Raw genomic sequence first — 27,948 nt, 5'->3', positions numbered from 1 at the left:
GGTTCTTCCTCAGTTGCTTGTCACTCTTCAGCCTTAACCAACCTCTTTCCTGTACAGAGGGGGCCTGGCTCCCTAGCACAGCAGATGAATATTTCACTGTAGTCTGATGTGTAAAAGTTATTCTTAGAGACACTATCCATGGCTGCAGGGCAGTACTTCTAAGGATGAAAACAACCCTTTTTGGGAGAAGGGATAGCTCAGTGGTTTGAGCATTGGCTTACTAAACCCAGGGTTGTAAATTCAATCCTTGAGGGGGCCATTTAGGAATCTGGGGCAAAAATCTGGCTGGGAATTGGTCCTCTTTGAGCAAGGGATTGGACTAGATGACCTCCTGAGGTCCCTGATATTCTATGATTCTGTGACAAGGCAAACTTCCCCCATGCTGCCCTGCCCGTACACCTCAGCCCTGCCTGGATGAACAGCAAGGGGCCAGTTATGATGGGGATTTTTTTGTGCTGTCACCTGGGACCTGAGATGAGACTGATCTGTAGCTATGTCAGTAATCACAAATTACACATTCAATTAAACTGACATTTTAAACCATACAACCAATAACGTGCTCTGCAGATTGGCAGGCTGATGGTAACCTTGAGGTCCAAATTCTGTTCCACTTGTTTATTTGTTATACTTTCGATTGAGAGGAATGTTCCTTAGGACCACCTGTCCCCATGCTCCAGGCACTGTTAACGTAACTTCAATTGCTGAACTTGAGTGTGTTTCATTTTTTAAACTGATCCACCACAAATCTCCCCCCCCTCCGCCCCATTCCCCTCTTAACAATTCCCCACCTCCCCAGTTTCAAAAGCCTGGGGGAAAAGATGAGCCCTGCTTTAGCTGAGCCAGAGAGCTTTGCCCTGACTGTATTGACTCAATTTGTGCTTTTTGATCCTTTAAAGCTAAACGGAATCTGATGGGGCTGAGTGAAGTGGGTGACCTTTGTTGGCGTGTTCCCTTTCCCTCTGCAGATTGAGAGGCACGACAGTTGTGCTTATGACTACCTGGAAATCAGAGATGGCCTCACTGAGGACAGCCCTTTGATTGGACACTTTTGCGGCTATGAGAAGCCAGAAGATATCAAATCCAGCTCAAATAAAGTGTTGATGAAGTTTGCATCTGATGGGTCCATCAATAAAGCAGGGTTTGCAGCAAATTTCTTTAAAGGTATGGATTACACATCGGACCCTAAGGTGGTTTCATTAAGATGAAACCTCTCTATCAGAGACACTTGAGACCTCTCTCCAAGGATGGCCTGGTGGCCAAGTGCAGGCCATAGAGTTCAGTAATGTGGCCCACAGACAAAAATCAACATAAGGCCTCTGTCTAAACTGAAGACCGCAAGCTGCTTGGAGTAGCACAGGCTGGGAGCTGAAGACTACATAGCTCCTTCTTAAAGAGGAAATGGCTGCTTTCCCCTCTCCATTTTAAGCAGACCAGATGGGGCCCATAGCTTCCTGGCAACTTGCCATTGTAGTCCTCAACTAGTCAACTCTGGGTGCACCCGTTATCTTAATGAATTTTGTAATGACCAGGAATTTAATGTGTGTCTTGCATTGTTTGGAAGAAACATGAAACATACAAAGCAGCCGACAGCTTAAAAAACTTGAGTAGAAGTGTGGGTTGAAATCTGTGCTTTATGAGAACATGGGACACTAACTTTTAAATGTGAGAATAAACCAGCCATGAACCTATACAGAATCAGTCCTTAAGGGCTAAGCCTTCTACTCAGGTCCAACAGTTAGGGGATGGGGCCCCAAAAATGAGGGATTACCTTGTCTTCAAGCCAGAAATGTGACCATTGGGGTTATTCTAGTTTTTGCTACTCCATGCTATCCTTATGGAGAAGCTAGAGCAGTCCTCAGTTATGCAGACAATCTCTGAAGTGCATATAATATTCATAATGTTGTGGCTGTTTTAGGTTTTATATAGTACCTTTTATCTGGAAGCATCCCAAAGCATTATACACTGACCTGTACTGAAATGCAGACATCTCTGGAGAGGGACATTGCTGCTCCTAAACAGTGCAAAGCTGGTTAGGTCAGGAACTGAAGATAAATAGTTCCCCAATTAAAACCACCAGGGTAAATTCTTAGTGAAGTATAATGACCAGGACCCCAGAGCTCACATCCCCATCTTGTAGACACAACAAATCCTGTATTTTGGCAGGGGTTAGACTAGATGACCCTTACAGTTCCTTCTAACCCTGTGGTTCTATGAGCCTATGAAAATGGCTTCAGGACCTCCAGTGACCATGACCTAAGCTTTGTCTCATGCAAATGATTTAACCCCACTTCCCTTCCAGTTTTAACATGGAGCAGGAAGTCTGGCATTGTGTCTCAGCCTACATGGGCATTCTGTCTTAGCCTGGCGGTGAAGAAGCAGGGTTCTAGAGGCTGACGCAAACACTGTGGCCCAGAGTTAATCAGCAGGGGTTTTTCAAACACTTTCATTGTGGGCCACCTCTTACTAGAATGTCTCATGGTGCCTACCCTTCCCAATTCCAATACATCCCTGCAGCAACCGCTGCTGTTGCTGAGATGGAGGAGTAATAAGTAGAAAAGGTGACTTGTCTAGCTGTCTTTTACTGCAGTTTAACAGCTAGGACAGGAGCTAGCATCCTATGACCAGCCACAGAGCACCATCCATTCATGGACAACTGTTTGGGAACAGCTGACCTACCGAATGGGAGGAGTTTTCTTAGCAGTGAGCCTGTAAACAGAAGCAGGGAAACTGTCTCTTCTCAATGGGGGGTTATTGTCTCTGGTGTTTTCCCGACTCGGTGGTGAGGCTTCCGAAGAGATCGTGTTGGCAAGGCTGTCCCCACCAAACCAACGTAGCAATAATCTTTACCAGGTTCTCTTAACGAAACGACCCGTGTGTGTGGGTGGGTGGGGTGACCCAAGGTGCCTAGGGTAGCCCACACTGAAAATGCCAAGGTCATGGCAGGCTGCAAAAAGGAGAGCAGATTCTCCCAAACTGGTGGTTAACACTGTAGTTAGATTCACTAACCAGTCCCAAACTGTGCTCCTGACCCCCCCCCCACTAGTTATCAAAAAGCTAAAAAAAGGAAATCACACAACCCCCTTTATTGCATTCCAGTTCTCTGGCTCCCAATCAGCAAACAGGCCAGTAAGGTGAGGAGTTATTTAAAACTCCACTCACTATACAAAATGTTCTTCTGATCCCCCAAGGGCCAGCCACATTGCCAGGTCAGTATTAGTTTGGATCTTACCCAAAATGCCATACTGCCAGCCAATCCTTTAGCATCTAAAACCAAAGATTTTATTCTAAAAGAAAGAGAAGAGAGTTGCTCAATGGTCAAAGCAATCAGATACATAACTAAGACTTCAGAGTCCATATATCAGGTTCCTAGCAACATAGGTGAGTTTGCTGGCTTGTAGAGTCCCTCTGGAGCACATCCAAAGTGTGGCTGTCTGTCAGTCCTTTGTTCAAAGCTTCTGTTTGTAGAGAAGTTACTGCAGAGGTGGGAAGCAGGATTGAAGACCAAATGGAGAAGATGCGGCTGCCTTTATATCCTTTGTCCCAAACACAAGCTCACAGCACATGGGCATGGAAAAGCTCTTGGAGTCCCCTGTCCACAGGCATGACCCTAAGTGTCCTGCTGACTCATAAGCCTAGCCCTGCCTTCTCTCAATGGGTTCATTGTACAACTGATTGCCCTTGATGGGCCATTAAGCAGGCTGGATAGTGCTGATGCCAATCTGTCTAGGGGTGTCCACCCAAAACACAGCACAGGTTCATTATACAAATATACCATCCATATTTATAACTCACAATACAAAGATGATACATACATATAAACATGATTATATTTAGCCAATCATAACTTTCCAACTGATACCTTACATGGCATATCTTGTAAGATTCACTGCAATTTTGTAATATTGGTATCACTAATATTATAAATGGTCACCCATCTTCCATACAGCGTCATGGTGGGGATGAATTACTGCCAGGAATGGGGTGAGAGGCCAATAAATCAGACCTTTGGGCATTAGAATGGCAGCACAGGATGTAGAAATCTGATCAGAAAAGCCAGGTTTCAAGTCCAGTCTCTTCCTAGGCTGGTGGGAGCGAAGCACTGTTCCCAAGGCTGCGTGTACGCAGGCTGCCCGCATTAGTGTTGGGTGCTAAGCATAAAGGAAATCAGGAGTGTCACTGCAAATGAGGGCAAAGTGCAGCAAAGTCTTTGCAAGAAGAGACCTCACTTCCTTTTCCAATGATGTTGACTGAAAGTGTCACTTCAGTGCCCGCTGGCTGGCAAGGCCACTGTGGTGCCAGCAGGCTGGCGATGCTAATTGTATGCCCCCTACTTGGTGAGGCCAAGACTGGCCAGCAAGACCTCTTCAGGTGCACCTGTGGTCCTCCAGCCTGCGAGCACTGCCTGTGAAAACAGAGCTGGGGATCAGGCCGATAGGAGAGCTTGAATTGTTGCCTTTTCCTCCCCACAGAGGTGGATGAATGTTCTCGGCCGGACAACGGTGGGTGTGAGCAGCGCTGCGTGAACACGCTGGGCAGCTACAAGTGCGCCTGTGAACCTGGCTACGAGCTGACGGCTGATAAAAAGAGCTGTGAGGGTCAGTAGCCTGCAGAGCGGGGAGCGTGGTTGGTGGGGAGGTGCCACAGTTAGGAATAGTTAAGTGGACCTGGTTTGAAAATGGTTTTCTGCCCCCCATGGAAAATTTTGACAAAACCAAAAATTTAGGTTTTATCAGAATTTTTGTGGAAAGCATTGAATTTTCAGTGACAAGCTGAAATCTGAAATGTTCTGTCCAAAAACTGAAATATTTCTATTTCTCTGCTGCTGTGGTGCTTTGTTATCCCATTTTCCTCTATAGGTTGGGCTCCCTGATTGGACTGCATCTTCTGTGATACACCACAGTCTCACCTGTGGGTGAGGGGAGATAGGGCAACATGACCGGCACCTAGTCGGGTGGGAGATGAGGTCCAGTTAGGGGTGCCCAGGCCACAGAAAAGAACTGCGGGGCACGGAATTCAGAATCAACATGTTTCAATTTGAAGCTGAAACCAAAAAGGGTTTGGTTTCTGGATGGCCATTTTTGTCCTGAAAGTTTACATTTCCTGTGGAAAGCTGACACTTCTGATGAAAAATGTCATTCAACCCAAACCCCAATTTTCTGCTGGAAAACAGTTTTGAGGGAAATTTTTCAATCAGCTCTCTACGTAAATGGTTGATCTCTTTAAATAAGCGTTAGTCTGCACAGCTCTGCTGTATTGAGAGATTCCCCTCCCCACTCGTCTCCCTTGTTTCCTCCCCTTATTTGAGAACTGTTTTGGAAATGGTGAACAAAATGAGCAAGATCTTCAAAAGCCCTTGGGGTCTCCTTTAATTCTGCTCCCATTAAAGCAGCTGGCAGGCCTGCCATTGATTGTAATGGCAGCAGAGGTAGACAAGTCCTGAGGGCTTTTGAAAGTCACTCTGTATTTTAGATAGCCCCTGTGCATAATTTGACAGGCACTTCTAGAAATATTCTACCCTCTCAATCCACCTACCGTACAGGAAACGAGGATGGTAGCCTCTGAAACCCTAATGGCATATGTAAGAGCAATTGCTTTGCTTTTTCAGGCATTGCTGTAAGACATGTTATGCACTGAGTGACAGTGCAGAGAAGAGAACACAGGCAGAACCTGAATCTAGAAAGAATAAAACAGTCCTGCTTTCACGACCAACAGCAGAACCCTGCTGAAAATTTCTATCCTATATTAACAGACTTTAAATCAGGGTCTTGATCCCTTAGCAGAGTTGGGGGTCCATGTTCAGACTTTTCTAGAGACACGTGTCTAAACTGACTGCCAGATGTCAGTGCGGTTTCCTTCCTCAGCCTAGAGTAGGCTTACATTAATGAGCAGGTGGTAGAGGATGTGAATTCTGCCAGCCATATCAGTCCCTGTCCTTCAGATAAAGATAATCACCAACAGTAGGGTGGGGATTGTGGATGAGCTACTAAAAATAGTGAAGTCCTCAGGGTAATGCGCAGAGCTGGTTGGAACGTTTGGATGGAAATCAGAATATTTCATAAGGTGTTTTGTTTTCCAGCTGGCTCTAGAGGTAATGCATTCAGTGCCTTGTTAGACTCTGAACTCTAATAAAGCCATAAAACACTGAAGTACTAACAGGGAAATTTGAAACTATGATGCAGAATAGGTGTCTGTTTTACGTCAAGACAGCTGTCTCATGTTAGCTCGCTCTATGTAAAACCTTAGTGGAGACAAGACACAGGCAGTTTTTACCATGATAGAGCTAGCTGGGGTCAATGCTAGGTGGTGAGGGGTGAGTGTGTGTAAGGTTGACCATGAGTAGTTACATGAAGGTAAAAGCCACTTTTGCCTTGTCCCCACTAGCGTTTTACGTCTAGAGAACTGACCCGAGTTAGCTGTCTTGATGTAAAGTCACACCTCCTTTGCAGGGGAGACAAAGCCAAAAGCTAGTGAAGTTTTAAAGAAAATGGGCCACTAATGAGAGAGTGCGAGTCCCCAAAGACACTCTGGCTTTATCCTCACTAGGAAAAAGGTGTGTGCTAACCTTTCCCTGGCGTAGACGTGGCCTGTAAATTATAAACTACCCAACGGTTTGTCTTTACTAGACTTTTTCAACCTCTAGTCAATTGATTGCCGCTTCCATGGAGTACATGCGGTGTTTGTAAAGGCTAGCACGGGCACACCCTACACGCTTGATGGAGGCTACGGATGTTCGTTCTAAGCAGCTCTCTACGATATAGAGCAACTATTTGTAGCCTAGACTAAATGTTTAAGGAATCTCCATGTTGGCCTGCACAATCATGTTAATTACCCCCAAGTTAATTGGTTGTCACTGAACTTGAGGGGCAAAGTCCAGTAGAGACCAATCCTGAAAGGCTACTGTGGTACTATGGGCCAGATCCTCAACTGGAGTAGATCAGCAAAGGTCTAGCAGCTTCGGTGGAGCTCTGCTGGTTTTTCACTAGCCGAGGATGTGGCCTGAAAGCGATTTTCCATTTTCTCCCCCAGTCCCGGCTATTTTAAAATCCATTCTGAAGGCTGGGATTGGAAACACGTGCCCTTCCTTTGCTACTGCCCCAATTAGTGCTGACTTGTTTCCTAGCGAACAACGTGGCACAATCTTTTCTCTGTCTGGACAGAGGCAAGTAAACCTTGTGTTCGTTTGTCGCCTCTCCAGCTGCCTGTGGGGGCTTCATCACCAAGCTCAATGGGACCATCACGAGCCCTGGGTGGCCCAAGGAATATCCCACTAACAAAAACTGCGTCTGGCAGGTGGTCGCTCCAGCCCAGTACCGGATCTCTCTGCAGTTTGAAGTCTTTGAGCTGGAAGGCAATGATGTATGTAGCTGGTCCATGTATTTAGTAGGTGCGATTGTTGACTGGCCCGGAGCCTGATAAGATCCTGGGGTACTGAGAGGAGACCCAGTATTATGTCTTGGTTTGGGGGCTTCCCATTGTTTCTCAGCCCTTCATTTAATGAGCAAGTGGCAGTAGTTAGCAAGACTTTCTTTAAAGAACAGAATCTGTTTTCTTTGGTTCGTATTTGTAGGGAGTAGAGAAGTACTGAGCTATTTCTGTTACAAATGAGCTTGTTGCTATAGCTAGTAGGTATCCTGGGTATTTTCCATTTGTAACTGTTAGTTTCTCTTTCCCTGAGACAAGAAAATGTAAAATTGGGATAATAGCTCTTCCCTACTTCACAGAGGGGTGGTGAGGAAAGAAATACATTGAAGATTGTGAGGTGCTCAGGTGGTAACAGGGGGCTAGATAAATGCCGTATAGAGATAAATGAAATGTAACTAAAACCATTCTGATAAATGCAAGTATACTACAAGATGGGGCAGGAAGTGAAGGAGTTGACGACATTAAGTGACTCAGGTCGGGGGGAGTGTTACTGGTGGCGGGCAAGTCTGTGTATGGTGTCACTTGCCGTGTCACTGAGCAAAATGGACTCTTGCTGTTTGGTATCCTACATCTGCAATGCAGTGTGTCCAAGTCCCCCACGCTATGAAATCTGACTGTCCCTTGGCAGGTCTGTAAATACGACTACGTAGAAGTTCGCAGCGGGCTGGCTTCTGATTCCAAGCTCCATGGCAAATTCTGCGGCTCAGAGAAGCCGGAAGTGATCACATCCTATAGCAACAACCTGAGACTGGAGTTCAAATCAGACAACGCGGTATCCAAAAAGGGATTCAAAGTGCACTTCTTTTCTGGTACGTGGCTGTGTCCCTTGGGGAGGAAAGCTCTCGGCACTGGCTGTCCTGGGTGTTCGGGAGCACCGCATGCTTCATGTGAATGTGCATCTCCATGCTGTTAAGTCTGGCCATCCATGGCATCAGTGGTTACATTCTGCCTTCTGCTGTATGAAAGTCATTATTGCGGCGTACCGTCTCTCCCTCTTCCCTTGTCTCCCAACAGTGGGAAAGGGTGGTGAATTCTGTACGATCCATTTCCATGGCACAAAGGCTGCTGCGCGTTACCCTAGCAATGCAGGAATTGCCATATGGGATTGCAGATCCTTAGATTTTAAGGCCAGACCTGCTTAACACAGGCCAGAGAACCTCTCCCAGTAATTTCTGCATCAAGCCCAGAACTTGTGTTTTGAGCTAGAGCATGCCTTTTAGAAAGACATCCAGTCCTGAAGACTCATCAGAGCAGCAGATCACCTGGTGTCCTGTCTCAGACACTAGCCAGCACAAGACCCTTCAGAGCACAGCAGGCAGGACATGAGGTAACCTGCCTCTCGGGAAGGCTTCATCCTGGCCCCCAGTAATTAGAGGTTGGCTTTTGCCCTGAACCAGGAGGGTTTAGATCCCTTCAATCCTTACCGTCATAGCTTTGGATGTTATCATATAAATGTCCAGTCCTCTGCTGAATCATGCTGGGATCTTGGCCTCAATGACACCTTGTGGCAGAGAGTTCCAGAGGTTAATTATGCTGTCATAGTTCAGGGCAAGTGCATGTGTATTCTCCTGCCATGCTCCACCAAGGCCACCCACTCTAGGCTCCTGGCTTTTCAGCCATCACCCTTCTTGGGCAGAGACCCACGTGTTTATCTCCCTCTTGACTGGGGTTTTTTCCAGGCTGCTCAGTTCCCTGCCTACACTGTGATATTCCTAGCAAGCCAGACTGCCTATGCAGGCCAGCATCTGCACTTTGTTTGTTCTTCGAAGTTATGAGAGAAAAAATATTAAAAACAATAAAAGAACCTACATGCATGCTAAAAAGCATCCCAGAGGTCACCCCTCAGCTACAACGTCGGGCTCTGGTAGGTGTCAATACTTCATCCCTCACAACCGGCTTTCCCCGTGGTTACAAATTCATAACTGTCTCAGATTCAGAACCAGTACAACCAGGAAAAGCTCAGTCTTTCCTTTATACAGCTTGGACCTTTGATCTTGGCCTCATGTAACAGGTGATCAGCTGACAGAGGCCCTCTCCTCGGGGTGTGGCTTCAAAAGTCTAGGGTTTTGCATAACCAGAAGTGAGGAATTTGCATTCACCTCCCCCTGGGTATTCCCCAGGAAAGCCACTTAACGTTTTTTGTTCCAAAAGTCCAAACTGTTCAGTACTGTCCTTTGAACCCCAGGTCTCACATCTAGGCAGTTCCACGCACAATAATACATCCACCGTTCATTTACTACAATGGACCCCGATGATACTTAAACTTAACTCAGTAAGGTCTCCCAAGGAAATTGCCAGATCTGTCGCACATGTACTATGTGGAAGTGTTTCCTTTCATTGGTTTTAAATGTTACCTTTCAGTTTTGTCACACACCCCGATGTGCTTGTATTATGGGAAAGGCTGAATAGATGGGTCTGATCTACCTTCTCTATTTATACCTCATTCTATGCTTTCTTCCAAAGTCTCCTGTGTGCAGCATACCACACGGCCCTGTAAAACTGCCCCCTCCTGCTGACCGGGCAGCCACACACCTATCTGTCCATCTTCTCTGCTCTCGTGGCTCGTGCAAGCCACAGGAGCATGGGTGAAAGCATCTGCTTGCCTCTGCCCAATCTTTCTCACTCTCTGCTCCTGTGGTGGCACATTGCAGTCATGGGGGGAAACTTACCTGGCAGCAGCTCTCTCTACCTGCCTGCATCCTCTTTCTCTGCACCAGCCACAGACCCCCTGGGCAGCAGACAGCTCTTTCCACTAGACACTTGGTGAGTGGAGGAACCGGGGAGCTGCTGGCAATGAGCAGAGGGAAGCTGCTTAAGGGAGCATCAGCACAGAGCTGAGCATGAAGCAGGGTTGCCAGTATAAAGATGGACCAGTGGATTTTTGCCAGGACTGGTACATTTGCCTGTTAGTTTTCCTGAGTGCTATTCTCATCTAGTCAAGCTTTGTTACTTTTGTGTTTAATTATAAATTGGGGGAAACATTTAAAATGTACTTTATGTGCTAGACCAGAGGTGGGCAAACTAAGTCCCCAGGCCACTTCCGGCCCATGGGACTGTCCTGCCCGGCCCTTGAGCTCCCTGCCGGGGACTAGCCCCTGGCCCCTCCCATGCTGTCCCCCTCCCCGCAGCCTCAGCTCGCCACGCTGCCAGCGCTCTGCGTGGCGGGGCTGCAGGCTCCTGCTGCTTTGAGCGGCATGGTAAGGGGGCAGGAAGTGTGTGTGTGTGTGGGGGGGGGTTGGATAAGGGGCAGTGGGTCCTGGGGGGCAGTCAGGGGACAGGGAGCAGGGAGTGGTTGGATGGGATGGAGGTTTTGGGGGGGGCTCTCAGGGGACGGGGAACAGGGGAGTGTTGGATAGACATGGGAGTCGGGGGCAGTCAGGGGACTGGGATGTGGTTATGGGTTGGGGCAGACAGGGAGTGTGGGGGGTTGGATAGGGGATGGGGTTCCCGGGGGACAGTTAGGGGCAGGGGGTCCCAGGAGGGGGCGGTCAGGGGACAAGGAGTGGGGGGGGTTGGATGGGTTGGGGATTCTGAGGGGGGCAGTTAGGAGGTGGGAAGTGGGAGGGGGCAGATAGGGGGCAGGGGCCAGGTTGTTTGGGGAGGAACAGTTTTCCCTACCCGGCCATCCATACAGTTTTGCAACTCCTATCTGTGGTCCTCGGGCCAAAAAGTTTGCCCACCCCTGTGCCAGACCCATGTAGTTTGTTATATTGTGAGGAAGGACAGTGAACTGGGGAAAGAACAAAGTGGCTGGACCTGATCCAGCGACTGAGATTTAGGGTAGTTCTCTACACTAGCAGAGAGAGCTCCCAGCTGGCATCAGATTTGGTTCTCTCTTGACAAGGAATTAAGTGCTGTTCATATGCCCCTCCCCAGATAAAGATGAATGCTCCAAAGACAACGGCGGATGTCAGCACGAATGTGTCAACACGTTTGGGAGCTATGTCTGCCAGTGCAGGAATGGGTTCATGCTGCATGAAAATGGCCACGATTGCAAAGAAGGTGAGCACCACTAACTGCAGCGAGGAAGCATTGGTTTATTTCCAAACCTGCTGTTTAGTTTTCCCTAAACAATGTGAATAATGCAGCAAGCAAAGGATAATTTGTGGGTAAGGACAGGTGAACAAAAGCCTCTTTACAGAGCATAATGCAGATGCACCAATGACAACCTCTCAGCCTAAGTTGTTAAAGGAGCCCAAGAGAGGTAGGGGCTCAACTCCCATTGAATTTCAGGGCTGATTTAGGCTGCTCTACACAGAGCTTCCCAGTCCAGGTCTAGGGAGTTGAGGTTGCCGGGCACACACTAGCGCTGTAAAAATGGCTGTGTAGAAACACTGCTATGTTGCAGTTTGGGCTAAGGAGCACCCCCCTCCCAAGGCTTCAGAGCCTGAGCTGCAGTGTCTATACAGCTGTTTTTAGTGTGGTAGCGTGAGCCCAGGTCCATTGAGCCAGGCCGAGTGGCTTGCTGCCGTGGGCTCTGTAGACAGACCCCTGAGTCTCCTTTGAAACTCTTAGCCTTCCGGTGAAAGTGATCTGACTCCAGAAAACCTCTGGAAATACAGAGGAGAGTGGCTCCAAAACCAGAATAGGAGGGAGAGGGAGATAAGGAATGATGGAATGAAGAAACTGAGTTCCATCGAAGCCTATGGATGTGTGTGTATTGGTGCCGTTAGTTAATTAGGCCCAAGGAGAGTAGCTATTTCCTGTGTCCATATGACACTAATTCACTCTTCTTCCAGAAGTTGGCTGGAGAGGGGTAATTTTTGCATTTAACGCTATTGTGGAGTTTTGCTTCAGCCAGTCTTCGTAAGTAGGTGGCACCTCAGACGGGCATCTCCTCAGCGATCTCCCCAATCCATAGTGTTGTTTGGCAAGAGCAACTGATCCAGCGTCCCCACTGTGCCCAAGCAAAAGGCTCAGCGGTGAATGCCAGTGGCTCTTACTGAAGTCAAGAGTGCAGAACAGGCCTGGTCCAATAATTCACACAGCAGGAATAAACAGTCTTTAAAGAGCAAATCTTGGGCTGGTAAAAGATTGAGCTGCAGAGGCTGGAGTCTTCTGTTTAGCCACATAAGGGGAAAGCACAGAGAGGGCAGTACAAGCTGCCTGCAATTAGAACATGCCGCTGTTTGGTGTGTCTGCTGAGATTGGCAACAGAGCGTGGCTGTGGGTTTTGTGAACAGAGGGCAACATCAGTGGATGGAGACCACTCGCTCCGTTCATGCAGGCCCCTGAGCATCCATCAGATGGAAATGAAAATCCATTGGTGCCTGTGAAACCCAGCTCCAGCAAATACAAGGCAAGCAGCAGACAAAGCCCGAGGGACTGGAAATGTACTTGGCCAAAGCCTTTGAACGCTTGTGAGCGGCACAAACACTTGTGGTCCAAGCCCTCCAAATCACAGTGCTCACCCAATGCCACCTTGTGTTCCAGCACTACTAGGGCAAGCAAGCACCTGAGGGAGTGTGGGCGAGGTGGGGAGAGAGGGAGATGAGAATTCTGCCCAGGGTGGGAGCAGAACGCACACAGGTTCTGCGGGGAAGCTCCGCATGTGAGACAGGGAAGTGCACTTGCCCTACCGCTCCCCCCTCATGGTATAGGAGCTAGAACTGTAACCCCTGCCCAGGCAGGGTGGGGCTCTGTCCTTCTCTGAGCTACAGAGACACATGAGCCTGCTGCAGCCGTTGCTAACAGAGATGGGTGTTGTAGCTGTGGCAGTAGAGGCTTATGCTTTAAGATCCAGAGGTCCCAGGTTGCCCTGTCCTAGCAGCTGACAGCTCTCCCAGGGGCGCAGTGTTACACAGCAATTATAAAAGAGTCTCTCTTCCATGATTAAATCCTTCTCCTGTTTTGCCACATCTTGGCCTGGGAGCTGCCTCTAGCACACTACAGCTACAGAGACTTGACTAGGTGACTGGGTTTTCTCTCTCCCAAGCTGGCTGTGAGCACAAAGTGAGCAGCGCAGAAGGAACAATGGCGAGTCCAAACTGGCCTGATAAGTACCCCAGCCGGAAGGAATGCACCTGGAACATTTCCGCGACTCCCGGCCACCGGGTGAAAATCGTGAGTAACCCGGGGGGGAGGGGGATTAACTCTGCTTTTCTTTTTACAAACATCGTCCATCTGCTGTGTGCTGGGGGTGAGTGAACGCTGCGCTTTACCCGGGGCCTTGGTGAGCTGCGGGGTGGAGTGGCTCAGATGGAGCTGGTCAGACTGTGCCCCATTCTCTGCTCGTAAGGGGCAGGAAGTGGAAGAGGCAGTGACCTTGCGGGTGCTCATGCTGCCAAAGAGGTGTTGGGAGAGGAGGTTGGGGGCACATCCCACTCCCCCTTGAGTACAGGTATAGCGAGTGCACACTGTCCTGTCCTCATCCTCCCATTGCAAGTAGGATCCATCTGCCCAGGTACTGCGCTGGGGAGAAAAAACCCAAACCTGCTGGAGCTCTGAGACCCACCCTAAGCCCGGGCTTCAGAGCCCAGGCTCTGGCCTGTGCAGGAATCTCTGCACTGCCGTTTTTAGCCTGTAGCATGAGCCCAAGTCAGTTGAACTGGGGCTTTGACAGAGTTCATTTTTGCAGTGTAAACAGACCCTTAGCATCCCTCCTCACTTACTATCTGAGAACCTCCCATTGCGAATGGGACTTTATTCTTGCAGCATCCCTGTGTGTGAAATGGCACCCCATTTTACAGATGAGGTTCCGAGGTATAGGGTAGATTAAAGGATTTGCCCAAGTCTACACAGAAGTTAGTGGCAGAACTGGGATTTGAACTCAAATCTCCCAAATGCCAGTTCAGTGACTTAACCACTGGACCAACTTTCCTCTCACAAAGGATTCTTCAAATAATGGGGCTGTCTTTCTCATTGTTAGCAAAGCCCACCCCATCTTTTGCAGCAATATGAACCCTCCTAACCTTTCCACATGTCACTGGTACAATGGGTGAGAGTGCTTTAAAGTTAAGAATATAACAAACCCAGGGCATTCATGGTGGATGTGACAGGAAACTGCAGCTAAAGAGACCGTAGCTGGTTGCTTGAAGGTAGATGCCTTTAGTTGTCTCATCAGTCAGGATTTCCAGTTCGCCATTTATCTCAAGCCACACAGTGGTACTATGAGAGTCAACACTTGCAAGCAGTTGCTAGTATACACAGGGCTTCTGGGGAGAGGCAGTTATTTCCTGTTCTGGACATAGGGCTGATCTTGGTTGCTAATGGCTCCCACCACGCATTGTAAATGGGAACCCCTGAGTATGGCTGTATGTGTAGGTGATGAGATATCCCTGACCTGGAGTAACTTAAAAAAAACCCAAAAAATTCTCAGCAGCTTTCAGAGCCCTGGGGATAGAGCTTTCAGCCCATAAGAACAGGGAGGCACGGTGGCTCATGCTACCCAGAGAGGGGACCCCCTGTGATACAAAGGAGGTCAGATCAGATGTTCTAGACTCAGTGGTCCCTTCTGGCCTTGAACTCTGACTCTCTTTCGGAGGCTCCTGAGACAGGGATGGAGAGTATAATTTTCAGACATGCCTTGGAAGCTTCAGTCTCATTGAAAGTCAATGGGGGACACGCTCCTGAGTGGCTAAGTCACTTCTGACAATGGGACTTAGGAGTGTGTGAAAATCCAACATGGCGATAGCTATCTGTCTGTCTCCTGCTGCTGGGTTTCTTTGGAAGAGATCGGCCTAGTTTACGTGAGATCCCATGTGTGGCAGGGGCTGTCAAACACCGGGGGCACTGACTCTTGATTGACATTTTGGTGCATAACACAGGCACCGATGCAGCCTGCTGAGCACACAGGTCTAGGCTTAATGTCCTGTAGACACTGGAACGGCTCTAGAGATGATGAGAGCACAATAGAGAGTGGGGGATCTTGTGACTACAGCACAGCCCTGCTTATCAAATGACTTAGATTCTATTGGTGAGTCTGCAGGAGATGGCCTGCATGGGTTTAGTGCACAGGGAGGGAACCCAGCTATTCCCTTCTTTGGCGTGGAGATACTATTGACTTTCCTCGGGGAAGAGATGTGGGGCTGATTAATTGTGACACTCATGAATTCATAGAGCTTAAGGGCAGAGGGGACCATTAGATCATCTCGTCTGACTGTGGGGATCTGCAGGTCCTGGGCCCATGGGCTGCTACCACCTGACAGCTCTGCTAGCGACTGGAGAATTGGGAGCCATAAGGCCTTATGCTCCACTGAAGGTACCGCTCACAGGCACCTGATTGGAGGAGCCCCAGAACCCGATTGGGCCGAATACTCTATTTAAGCCAGAAGGAGACACAGGAAGTTGTCTGTGCAGTAAGGTGGATTCTGGCTTGCTACTGCTACAGACCCTGCTATCTGCCACATGGCTCCAAGCCTAGTCCCCAATTCCTGACTTTAGCCCTGCCCTATCCCCGCCTCCTGAACCTTCTTGCCCTGGTTTCCAACTGCCCCGGCTCCAATCCTCAGCTCCGACTCCTGGGATTCTGTCTTAGCGCTGGCCTTTGGCTCCGGCTCCTGTTTCACCTCTGGCTTGACTCCTGACTCCGACACCTGCCACGACTCCCTACTCCGACACCAGCTCTGACCCCTGCCTCGACTGCCTACTCCGACTCCTGCCCTGACCACAAGGTCTGAGCACCCATTGACCTCCTGTATGTCACAGGCTGTTAATGAACCCAATGACTTGTGTCTGGATAAAGCATCTCTTCCAGAAAGTCATCCAGTCTTGATCTGAAGACAAAGAGAATCCACCTTGATAGTCTGTTCCAATGGTTAATCACCTTCACTTTAAAAAAATAATAATTGGGCCTTAATTCTAAGTTGAATTTGTCTGGCTTCAGCTTCCAGCCATTGGTTATTGTGCTGCCTTCCTCTGCTAGATTAATGGGCTCTTTAGTACCGGGCATTTTCTCCTTGAGAAGGTACCTTAGAAACATCATAATCGAGCCACCTCTCAATCTTCTTTCGGAACAGATTGAGCTCTTTAAGCCTGTCACCGTGAGGCATTTTTCTCCAGTCTTCAAATTGGTTTTGTGACTCTTTCTTCTGCATCCTCTCCAATTTTTCAACATCCTTCTTATAATGTGGATACCAGAACTGTACGCAGTATTCTGGTACTGGTCTTCCCAGTGCCATAGACGGAGGTAAAATCACCTCCCTTCTCTTGCTCACTAGTCTCCTGTTGATACATCCAAGGATCGCATCGCCACAGCAGTGCACGGAGAACGCACGTGAGTTGCTTGTCCACTGTGACCTCTAAATCCTTTTCAAAATCACTGTGTTCCTTGTTCGCAGGTGGATAACTTTGCATTTGCTTGTATAAAAACACATTGTATTTGTAACAGCCCATCTTACCAAGCGATCCAGATCACCCTCTCCTCCTCATTGTTTACCCCTCCCCCTGTCTGTGTCATCTCCAACCTCTATCAGCAGGGATTTGAGGTTTAATTCCAGATCATTGATAAAAATGGTGACTAGTAATATTGGCAAGGATCCCTGCAGCACCCCATTAGCAACATCTCTGTTATTTGATGATGCCCCACTCACCACTGCTTTTAGAGATCTGTCAGTTAGCCTGCTGCTAATCCATTAAATCCTTAATCCCATTCTGAATAGTGGCAAAATGTATTGTGATCCTCAGATGGAAGATGCTGCAGAAGGACAAAAAATATGACAGTGAGGAGAGACGATTCATTGAACACTATGAATCAATCCAGAGCTCTAGTATAGTGTTGGGGTGTTTTGGTAGTTTTCTATATGACCATAGCTGACCTGAATGAGAGGCAGAGCCGGGAGCACCTTGCAACTTTTTTTCAGACTTCTCATGCTTATGCGCTAGGTACAGTCTTTAATTACAGGATCACATGCTATTTTTCCTGCAGGATCCCTGTCTCATTCAGTGCACAGCCTGGACCAGCTCTGGGGATGAATCAAGATTGTCTAATGAAGGAGGCTGTTGTCTGTAGGCCCTGCAGAAGTTGGAAGGTGTGCAGTGAATGAGGCAGGGAAGAGAAGAGGAAGGTGAATGTCACCCTGGATTCTCTCCTGCCATGGAGTCCTTGTGTAATGCTGGGCAATTCATTTTAACCTACCGTTTTCACAGGTGGCCCCTAATGGTGTGTTCCTCTTTTTCTGATGTTCAGTCTGAGACACCTGGGGCCTGAAGTGTGGAACTGCTGGGGGCTCCCATCTGCAGCTGATGTCAGGAGCTGTGCTTTGAACATAAAGTCACCCTAGAATGCTACTTTGGAAAATGAGGCTGTAGATATCTCAGATTGGGCACGCAAAATTCGTGGAAACATCCAACAGTTTTGGCCTTGGTCCCCGGCTGTAAAATGGGGATAATGCCACCAGCTAATTCCAAAGGCTTTTGTTGCAAAGATACATTCAGCAGTGTTTGTGAAGCACTCAAATACTATGGGGTGAGCACCATAGAAATACCAAGGAAGAAATTCATACTTTTATATTCAGTGCAAGATTTGGATGGTGTGCAGAAGCCCTGGGGCCACACACTGAATGAGGGGCTTAAAAGAAATATTGAATAAGTACCTATGCACCGAATGATGCAGGAGCCCTGTGGGGGGAAAATAGTATGTGATCTTGTATTTAAAGACTGTATCATAATGCATATGCACAAGGGGGCACAGTTAAGATTGACCAGGCAATCCTAACTCAGGCATTTCCTAACTTTCCAGTGCTTGACTTTGCAACCTTAATGTTCTGTTAATGTATTTGTTGGGGAGGTAATAGAATATATAACACGGTTCTCAAAAACCACCAGATTATTCACAGCCCCACATCCACATTCACCCATGCAATCAGGCATTAATTCTGTTTATGCTCTTTCCAGAAAAGCAAGTAACTCTGCTCTTGTATGTGTCTGACTGGGTGCTACAAGGGGAGAGAAACACCATACAGTCTTGGCATCGTTTCTCCTGGTATATCCTGCTTTGCCCTACATCCTGTGTTAAATACTGTCAGAGGAGTGCCAGTTTCTTTCATGTCTCTGGAGAGGTCTAATTCTCACTGTTGATTCTTGCGTTGTAGACGTTCAGTGAGTTTGAGATTGAGCAGCACCAGGAGTGTGCCTACGACCACTTGGAAATGTATGACGGCCCCAACAGCAAGTCGCCCATCCTTGGCCGCTTCTGTGGCAGCAAGAAACCGGATCCGGTGGTGGCATCTACTAACAAGATGTTCCTCAGGTTTTACTCTGATGCATCTGTGCAAAGAAAAGGCTTCCAGGCAAAGCATAGCACAGGTAAACTGGGTTTTCTGCTGCTACTTCAATGATACTGGGAAGGCTGCAACTCTTACAGTGTATATTGCTAGGGCAAGAGAGACCCCCAAAATCAGACGGCTCCCATTCACATAAGACTAGACAGGTCACCATAAAGTTGTTCCCAAAGAAATGACCCAATCTGAGGGTTAACCAGCAAATACAGACTACGCCAACAAGCAACTGGAGCATCCATTGCATTGTACCATTCATGCCAACCATCCCCTACCTGTATGGGACTTGCCTGTTCTAACCTCTAGCTTCCTACGTGCTGTCTGCATGGGGAGAATTACCAGCCTAGCTATAGCCAGTAATAATCTACATATGGATACTCTTATCCTGGAATAAGAGTGTTTTCCCCCTTATTTAGCTTATACTACTCTCAAAGCAACATAAACTAAACCAGGAAAAAGTGCTCTTATTTCAGGGTAAGTGTCCCCATGGGGAGTTTTACCGGTATATGCCAATATAATTATACCCATACAGTTGTGGTGGTAATTTTCCCCGTGTAGCCAACTCCCTAGGTTTTAAGGCCAGAAGGGCTCCTCATGATAATCTGGTCTGACCCGCACAGACCATAGATCTTCACCTACTGATCTCTCTGTTGATCTAGAGCACAATAACCTCTTAGTCAGAGGCTCCAGATGACTGGAGATTTTACCACATCCCTTGGCAATCGGTTTTCCCTCACTGTTACATGTGCCTCTTTGACAAGCACTCCCCAACTCTCCCCACTGGGCGACGCTGGAAGGAGATGTCTAGGCCATGTTGAGCAGTGGGGATATTCAGGAAGGCTATACAACGTGCTGTCTCTTTGCTCCAGAGTGCGGCGGGCGCCTGAAGGCTGACGTACGAACTAAAGAGCTGTATTCCCATGCCCAGTTTGGGGATAACAATTACCCAGGCCAGTCCAACTGCGACTGGGTTATTGTGGCGGAAGATGGCTACGGAGTCGAATTAATATTTCAGACGTTTGAACTAGAGGAGGAGGCCGACTGCGGCTATGACTACATGGAGATCTACGACGGCTATGACAGCACCGCACCCCGCCTGGGACGCTTCTGTGGCTCAGGGGTAAGCCATGGAGAGGTTAATTTCTTAGACGTAGCTGTATCCAGGGAAAAGGGATGCACTGCGGACATGATCCACCCTCTTTCGAGTCAGACAACAAAGTCGTTACCAGCTGCCCTGAACTGGCTAAGAGCATCCCTTGTGTTCTGTTTCACCCACCTGCCTGTAGTTGTCACCAGACACCAGCAGAGGTACCTGCAACTTAATCTATTCACTGTGCTGGACTGGTGATGCTGGGGGTGTGGGCTGCCCAGCCAGTGTGCCTGAGCCCTGACCTGGAGGGAGACTGCTGTCTAGGGGTAAGGAGCTCAGCCTCCAGCAACCCATTTAATCCTTGGCCTCTGTGTAGCAGAATAAGGTGCCAAAGTACGTTGAGGCCACACAACGAAAAGAGGGGAAGAGGATGGAATCCGCTTGCATACGTAACCCACACCCACTCAGGATAGGGCTCTGTCCCCCTCGAGGGTGGCTGGACAATATGTGGAGATGGAAGAGCCAGCTACAGGTAGAAGAGGATTGTGGGGTTTGATCCAGAGGTCCCAGGTTCAATTTCCCCTGCTGTTAATCCATCCAGAGGCTCAGCACTATGAACGCTCATGAGGTCTCATCTGTCTGGAATTGACTCATGATGGAATTGCATTGACTGCTAGCTAATGTTTTTATGCAATGCTATCCCAGCACCTAGGCCGGGCCCCATTTAAAATGCACCCTTGGGATGATTTCACCTGCCTATTTTAATGAAGCTATTAAAATATAATTGGTCAAATCCTCCCAACGGTGCATTTTAAATGGGTCCCAGCCTAGGAGCTGGGATAGCATGGCATAAAAACATTAGATAGTGAACAATGCACATGGCCTCACAGGGAAGGACAGCACCTGGGGGAGAAGAGAGGCATGTGGACAGCCAGGTAAAGAGGCAACTTTTACTTGGAAATAACTGGCAGGGAAGCTGGAGGCAGGGCTGCAGAGGGTCTGTAGAACTGCACATGCGGTGACTTTGTGCCTTTCGGCCACGGTGCCTTGCATGTTGGGAAACTACATTGAGTTTAATGGGATTGCATGGACTGAAAGCAGAGAATTCACCTCTGAAGTATCTATCAAGGGCATCAAGGGAATGTTAGAATTCACTACAGTTCCCAAGGCATGGGGTATCTGTGTCACAGTACCACCTTTGAGCCCCCTTCCTGCCAACCTTAGCAATAATGCCAAGAGCTGCGTAGGTCATGGTGGCTGAAATACCCTCTGCCTGTGGAGATCCTCTGTGCAGAAAGGAGCTGAGTCACATGGACAGCAGCAATGCAAGTCTAATCCCCATCCAGAGGCCCCATGTTGGGCCACCGCTTGTACCACCATGCCCCGAGGAGGATTGTCAGCAGCAGGGACTGAACCTGGCACCACTTAACATAAGAACAGCCATACTGGGTCAGACTAAAGGTTCATCCAGCCTAGTATCCTGTCTTCTGACAGTGGCCAATGCCAGTGCCCCAGATGATTACAGAACAGGCAATCATCAAGTGATCCACCCACTGTCACCCATTTCCAGCTTCTGGCAAACAGAGGCTAGGGACACCATCCCTGCTCATCCTGGCTAATAGCCATTGATGGACCTATCCTCCATGAACGTATCTAGTTCTTTTTGAACCCTGTTATAGTCTTGGCCTTCACAACATCCTCTGGCAAGAAGTTAACCAGGTTGACTGTGTGTTGTCTGAAGAGATACTTCCTTTTGTTTGTTTTAAACCTGCTGCCCATTAATTTCATTTGGTGACCACTAGTTCTTGTGTTATGATCTAAGAGCATGAGCCTCTGCTGCCTGAGCTGAAAAATGCTGGTTCATTAGCTTCAGCTGACTCATCAACTCCTGTGGCCCAGCAGCCACTAGAGGGGGATAGAGCCCACATTGAGGGGGCGTGCATTGTGCAAGCCTCCCTAAAACACTCCGTCAATGCTGTATATCAGTACAGGCCATCAACCTCTCAAGTAATGAAAGCTGGCACCTGCACTTAGAATCATAGAAGATTAGGGTTGGAAAAGACCTCAGGAGGTCATCTAATCCAACCCCCTGCTCAAAGCAGGACCAACACCAACTAAATCATCTCAGCCAGGGCTTTGTCAAACCTGACCTTAAAAACCTCTAAGGAAGGAGATTCCACCACCTCTCTAGGTAACCCATTCCAGTGCTTCACCACTCTCCTAGTGAAATAGTGTTTCCTAATATCCAACCTAGACCTCCCCCACTTCAACTTGCTCCTTGTTCTGCAGGGCCACCCAGAGGATTCCGGGGGCCTGGGGTCTTCGGCGGCAGGGTGCCCTTCCGTAACGGGACCCGCCACTGAAGTGCCCCAAAGACCCGCGGTGGGCCCCCCCCCCGCCGAATTACCGCCGAAGCGGGACCCGCCTCCGAAGTGCAGCCCGGTCTTCGGCGGTAATTCGGTGGCGGGGGGCCCCCACCGCGGGTCTTCGGGGCACTTCAGCGGTGGGTCCTGGAACGGAAGGGCCCCCCGTTGCCGAATTACCGCCAAAGACTGGGCTGCACTTCGGCGGCGGGTCCCGCTTCCGCGGTAATTCGCCGGCGGGGGGTCCTTCCGCCCCGGAGCGGAAGGACCCCCTGCTGGCGAAGACCGGGAGCGGAAGAAGCTCTTGGGCCCGGCCCCGCATGAGTTTTCCAGGCCCCCCGGAGCGAGTGAAGGACCCTGCTCCAGGGACCCCGAAAAATTCTCGTGGGGGCCCCTGTGGGGTCCGGGGCAAAGTGCCCCTCTTGCTCCCCCCTCTGGGCGGCCCTGTTGTTCTGTCATCTGCCACCACTGAGAGCAGCCGAGCTCCATCCTCTTTGGAATCCCCCTTCAGATAGTTGGAGGCTGCTATCAAATCCCCCCTCACTCTTCTCTTCTGCAGACTAAACAAGCCCAGTTCCCTCAGCCTCTCCTCGTAAGTCATGTGCACCAGCCCCCTGATCATTTTTGTTGCCCTCCGTTGGACTCTCTCCAATTTGTCCACATCCTTTTTGTAGTGGGGCGGGGGCCCAAAACTGAACGCAATACTCCAGATGTGGCCTCACCAGTGCCGAATAGAGGGGAATAATCACTTCCCTCAGTCTGCTGGCAATGCTCCTACTAATGCAGCCCAATATGTCGTTAGCCTTCCTGGCAACAAGGGCACACTGCTGCCTCATATCCGGCTTCTCATCCACTGTAATCCCCACATCCTTTTCTGCAGAACTGCTGCTTAGCCAGTCACTCCCCAGCCTGTAGTGGTGCATGGGATTCTTCCTTCTAGCCATCAAATAAGATGCCTCTTGGCATTTTATAAAGTGCCTGGGAAATGCGAGCAGGGCAGAAGGGAATGAAACATTCTGCATTTGGGTCTAACGCAGGTGTAGGCAACCTATGGCATGGGTGCTGAATGTGGCACGCAAGCTGATTTTCAGTGGCACTCACACTGCCTGGGTCCTGGCCACTGGTCCGGGGGGCTCTGCATTTTATTTAATTTTAAATGAAGCTTCCTCAACATTTTAAAAACCTTATTTACTTTACATACAACAATAGTTAATTATATATTATAGACTTATAGAAAGAGACATTCTAAGAACCTTAAAATGTATTACCAGCACGCGAAACCTTAAATTAGAGTAAATGAATAAAGACTTGGCACACCACTTCTGAAAAGTTGCCGACCCCTGGTCTAACGCTTGCCCATCAGACCTGCTGCGTAAGCACAAGGGCTTTGACCTCAGACCCTCTGGTCCTGGTGAGAACAGTTACTTGTCATGTAGACTGACCAGTGTTTTGTTTTCCCTCCTGCAGCCCCTAGAAGAAATCTACTCTGCGGGGGATTCCATCATGATCCGATTCCATACGGATGACACCATCAATAAGAAAGGCTTTCATGCCCGATACACGAGTACCAAATTTCAGGACGCGCTGCACATGAGAAAGTAGCTTGGATGTTCCTCATAGACGTTCCCAGGTGGAGGAGTGAGACATCTACCTGGGATTGTTTTTAAACTCCTGGGCGCCTGACCTAAAGCAATGCACAGTATTTTTCTCTAACTAAAACTGAATGCAGTCCTGAAGGCTTGCCTTTGAAATTACTAGCATGACCCTCTCTCGCTAACATACCCAGGACCCAGTATTTTCTCCTAATTGTGACTGCCAGGGCATCAACTTGGTATTTTTGCGCACCTGGCCACTGGGCTGAATGAAGAAAGAGTTTGAACTGGAAGAAGCCTTAGTCTATTGCATCCTCCCGGTTGGGGTGGCTCTTAGTAAGTAGCATACACAGTAGCTGTCTTAGCACATCCTACTGTGAAACAGACGACGTGGATAGCCACCAAATGGGATGGCCTTAAAGGAACATGGGGCTGCCTACCTACCCCTTCCTCACCAGCTCGAACTGCTCTGTGCAATAAGTGGAAAACCACACAGTTGTGACTCCAGATAGCCAGATTCATTTTTATTTATTGTTTTGGTTATTCTGCCTGTGTGTAAAGGTGACACACGGCCACTGTAAGACTGCTAGCTAATTGCACCATGTTCAACAGGAAGTCCACAGCGCCACAGGTGCAGAAACCCCACAGGGTATGTGTCATAACAGAAGCACTCTGCAATGATGGCTAAGGACTAAGGCTGTGACTAATAGCAACTGCTGTGGCATTAGCTAGGATAAAAATTTGGAAGGATATCAACCCAGACCTTCCTTGCACCAGCTGCTCGCTAGCCAGAGTCGGGAAGCAATCTTCCCCCACAGGATTCCAGACTAGGTGGCTCCCTGTCCTGGCCTGTCTACCAATCCCTATGTTCTTAAATAAGAACACTTCTCCCCACCCCGTCTTTGCTTGCAAAACGCCTGATTACGCAGGATGGTTTTATTGCACAGATTTCCTTCCCTTCCTCCTCCGCTAAATTATTGCTTCTTTATAATATCACCTCTGCTTCTGAGTTCTCTATTTCTCTTTCCACCTGTGGTGCTTTCCAAGGACTCCCCTCGCTGACTCATTGTTCTGTGTGATTAACTTGTCAGCGTCCAGCCAGTTTTCTTGATTCTCTTGAAACACAAGGTAGGAGAATTCAAGAACTACTCAACACCTGCCCTGCTGGTGATCCAACTGACCCAAGGCAGAGAACTTGTAGCACAAAGAAACACTCAACCCCACACAACTCTGGCAACATGTCAAATGCATGGACACTCTAGTGAACAGACTGAGCGTGTTGGCTGGGAAGTCGGCGGTCAGCTGGCTTCTGTTTCCACTTGAGTTGCTGTATGACATTAAGCAGGTCCCTTAACCTTGCTGTGCCTCTGTTACTGATGCTGCTTTAATTTTGGTTAAAGCACACTGAGATCTAGATCTGACAACTGGAAAAATAACGATGTACATGGCAGCCACTGGGTTAACCAGCGATCGAGCCATGGGTTTGGAGAATTAACTAGCCATTTGGCACTTCTTTCAGAGAGAAACTGAGCCTTTTAACAAACCATTGTAAAGCATCCTGCTGTAGACTAGTAAAGAGTTGATCATGAATGGCATTTCCTTAAAACACACACGTGGGCATTACAGCTAAAAGCTGTGGTATGTTAGCTTTAATGAAGTATTTATAATTGAATGATTAATATGTTTACATAACCAATGTACTGTTAGGCTACAGAGAGAAGCCCTTTCACTAGGTGTGAACTCTAGTAAGCGCAGCCTGGTGTCAAATGCCAGGCACAAAAGTGTTCTTGGGGGACAGGTTTGTTTCCAAATGTGTTATAAACAAAATGCCACCCCTGCAAAAGTTCTTAAATGAAGTAGGTGTCCAAGTATTGTGAATACGGAGGTGAAGCAAATGCATGAAAATATTTTCTTGCTGAAAACAAGAAAAGCAAAGTAATATATATACAATATATATAAAAATAAATGCATGTAAAAGACCAGTAGTGTAAGCCTTACACAGTGTAGTGTGAACGATACTGTATCATTGACCATAGCTTTTCTACAGGCCATTTGAAACCATATTACTTAGTGCTTGTTTTTTTAGATCTGCTTTGTTTCTCTTCAAAGTTTATTTGTGGCCTTTTCTTGCAAGCTTAAGACAAGGTATGTGATCTCTCACTGTGGTACACTGGAGCCTGTTGCATGAGTAAAGAACTCAGGGCCAGGAATATAATCTCTGCTTCTAGCAAAATAGAATCAAAGTCGTGAATTGCATTGCAGGCCGAAATTCATACTATAGCGCCTCTCTGGTTGGAGTGAAGTCTGGCTGGAGAGGGAAAAGTTACTTTAGAAGCTTCCTTTGAAATTACGTATTTTCACTTCACCTTTTAGCATCATTTCTGATTTTTCTTGGACATTGGATGTATATTCTGATTCATTGCAAAAGTTTGCAATGTGGTTTGACCAATTTGCTACATTTGTTAGCATTCAAATAGGTGTTTTGTGTTACAGTTTATTAGCAACTGGTTTACTCTGTGCTTTCACCAAGGATGCGTGCAAAATTTTCTATCCATTCTGTCTTGACTGGGCTTACAGTCAATAATTCTATATGCCTAAAAGGTTCCTTTTAAAAAAAAAAAAAGTCCGACTCTTTAAAGTGTATACATATTTTGGTCTTTATGTAGTTTTAAATTTCATGAAATAAAGTCCATTTTTAAAAAGTCAGAGGGGAAGAATAATCTGAAATGTGTTTGTGCCCAGAATGATCTCTCAAAATTCAGTTATACATTGTGTGCATGCCCGGGCATATGGCCCTTTCTGGCCTGGGGTAAGTTCTCTAATACAACGGTCACTCTGTCAACAATTATTTCAGTTCCAGTGGTCGCACCTGGGTATTGGGTCACACCACATTGGGATATACCTTCTTCAGTTTCTGAAACAAAGCTGAATTTGAATGTTAAAAGTATTACTAAATTTTTCAAATTAATGAGGGCAGTTGAAAGGCTGCAGGGCTCAAAGTAGAAGGTAGGCAGCTGGTCCAAAACACAGCTGCCCCCTCTCTTAAGCATTGCACCAGTATGCCTCTTGCACATTCAGTATTGGATCCAGAGGTTTTAGTCCGTGAGTGGCTTTGAAGGGGTGGGGAAAGAGGCCTGATCACCCAAAGAGTCACCGCCAGAATACAACCATTGACACCCAGTACCCAGGATAAAGATAACTAAACCAAGCTATTCTTGAGGCAGGGCATTTGCCTGCGGAGCTCTGACACACGGGAGAGCAAGATGAAGACAAGGCAACCCTCTTTTATACACACAGCCCTTTCCTCAGGGAAGGTGGCAGCACATAGGGAAAACAACCCAGGCACAGTGCTAAGCAAGGTTACCATGAAATGTTACCCCTGTATTTAGTGCCTTGAGATGATTCTTCTCCACTCCGCAAACAGGCAAAACAGGTTCCTCTCCTAGGGCAGCACGGTGGTCAGTAGCCAGTCAGCGCTTATAATCAAAAATCGTTTTCCTCCTGTATCTGCTACCCAGCTGCCTTCTGTCCCCCTCCATTTCCTAAGGAACATGCCAGACAAAGCTCCTCCTTGTATAAACGTCTACACCTCTGCTCATTTAAAGACTAAAATGCCGTGTCATGTCCACTCAACACTTCACAGGACTTGGGAATTTGCCTTGACTCTTCTTCAGCCACTTTCAAATATAAGAACATAAAAACGGCCATACTGGGTCAGACCAATGGTCGATCTAGCCCAGTATCCTGTCTCCTGATAGAGGCCAGTGCCAGAGGTTTCAGAGGGAATGAACAGAAAAGGGCAATTATTGAGTGAGCCATCTCCTGTTGTATACTCCCAGCATCTAACAGTCAGAGAATTTAGGGACACCCAGAGCATAGGGTTGCATCCCTGACCACCTTGGCTAATAGCCATTGACCCTTGCTAAGTTGTTCCAATGGATAATTACCCTCACTGTTAAAAATTTACACCTATTTCCAGTTTGAATTTGTCTAGCTTCAGCTTCCAGCCATTGGATCATATTATAACTTTCTCTGCTAGCTTGAAGAGCAATCCAATATTTTTTCAAATATTTGTTCCCTATGTAGGTAGCTATAAACTGTGATCAAGTCGCCCCTTAACTTTCTCTTTCCTAAGCTAAAAATATTCAGCTCCATCAGTCTTTCACTATAAGGCAGGTTTTCTAATCATTTCATCATTTGCATGGCTCTTCTCTGAACCATCTGTAATTCATCAACATCCTTCTTTAATTGTGGACACCAGAACT

The 27,948-nt window shown here is 47.8% G+C and overlaps 1 protein-coding gene across 1 annotated transcript in view; it reads left to right on the top strand.

Annotated features, from left to right (window-relative positions):
- Positions 1 to 26,006, top strand: part of TLL2 (tolloid like 2) — a 202,912-nt gene extending 176,906 nt beyond the window's left edge. Inside the window, exons 13-21 of the mRNA XM_039482452.1 lie at positions 966 to 1,161; positions 4,470 to 4,595; positions 7,196 to 7,356; positions 8,051 to 8,231; positions 11,299 to 11,424; positions 13,358 to 13,485; positions 18,453 to 18,666; positions 19,508 to 19,758; positions 23,559 to 26,006. Coding sequence (XP_039338386.1) covers positions 966 to 1,161; positions 4,470 to 4,595; positions 7,196 to 7,356; positions 8,051 to 8,231; positions 11,299 to 11,424; positions 13,358 to 13,485; positions 18,453 to 18,666; positions 19,508 to 19,758; positions 23,559 to 23,693 — 1,518 coding nt within the window. The 3' untranslated portion in view covers positions 23,694 to 26,006. The remainder of the gene's footprint in view (positions 1 to 965; positions 1,162 to 4,469; positions 4,596 to 7,195; positions 7,357 to 8,050; positions 8,232 to 11,298; positions 11,425 to 13,357; positions 13,486 to 18,452; positions 18,667 to 19,507; positions 19,759 to 23,558) is intronic.
- Positions 26,007 to 27,948: the final 1,942 nt, after the last annotated feature.

This window comes from Mauremys reevesii, linkage group 7 (genome assembly GCF_016161935.1).
Source record: "Mauremys reevesii isolate NIE-2019 linkage group 7, ASM1616193v1, whole genome shotgun sequence".
Taxonomy (NCBI): Eukaryota; Metazoa; Chordata; order Testudines; family Geoemydidae; genus Mauremys; species Mauremys reevesii.
The sequence above is the reverse complement of the archived record's forward strand: the minus strand, read 5'-3'. Positions and strand labels throughout refer to the sequence as shown.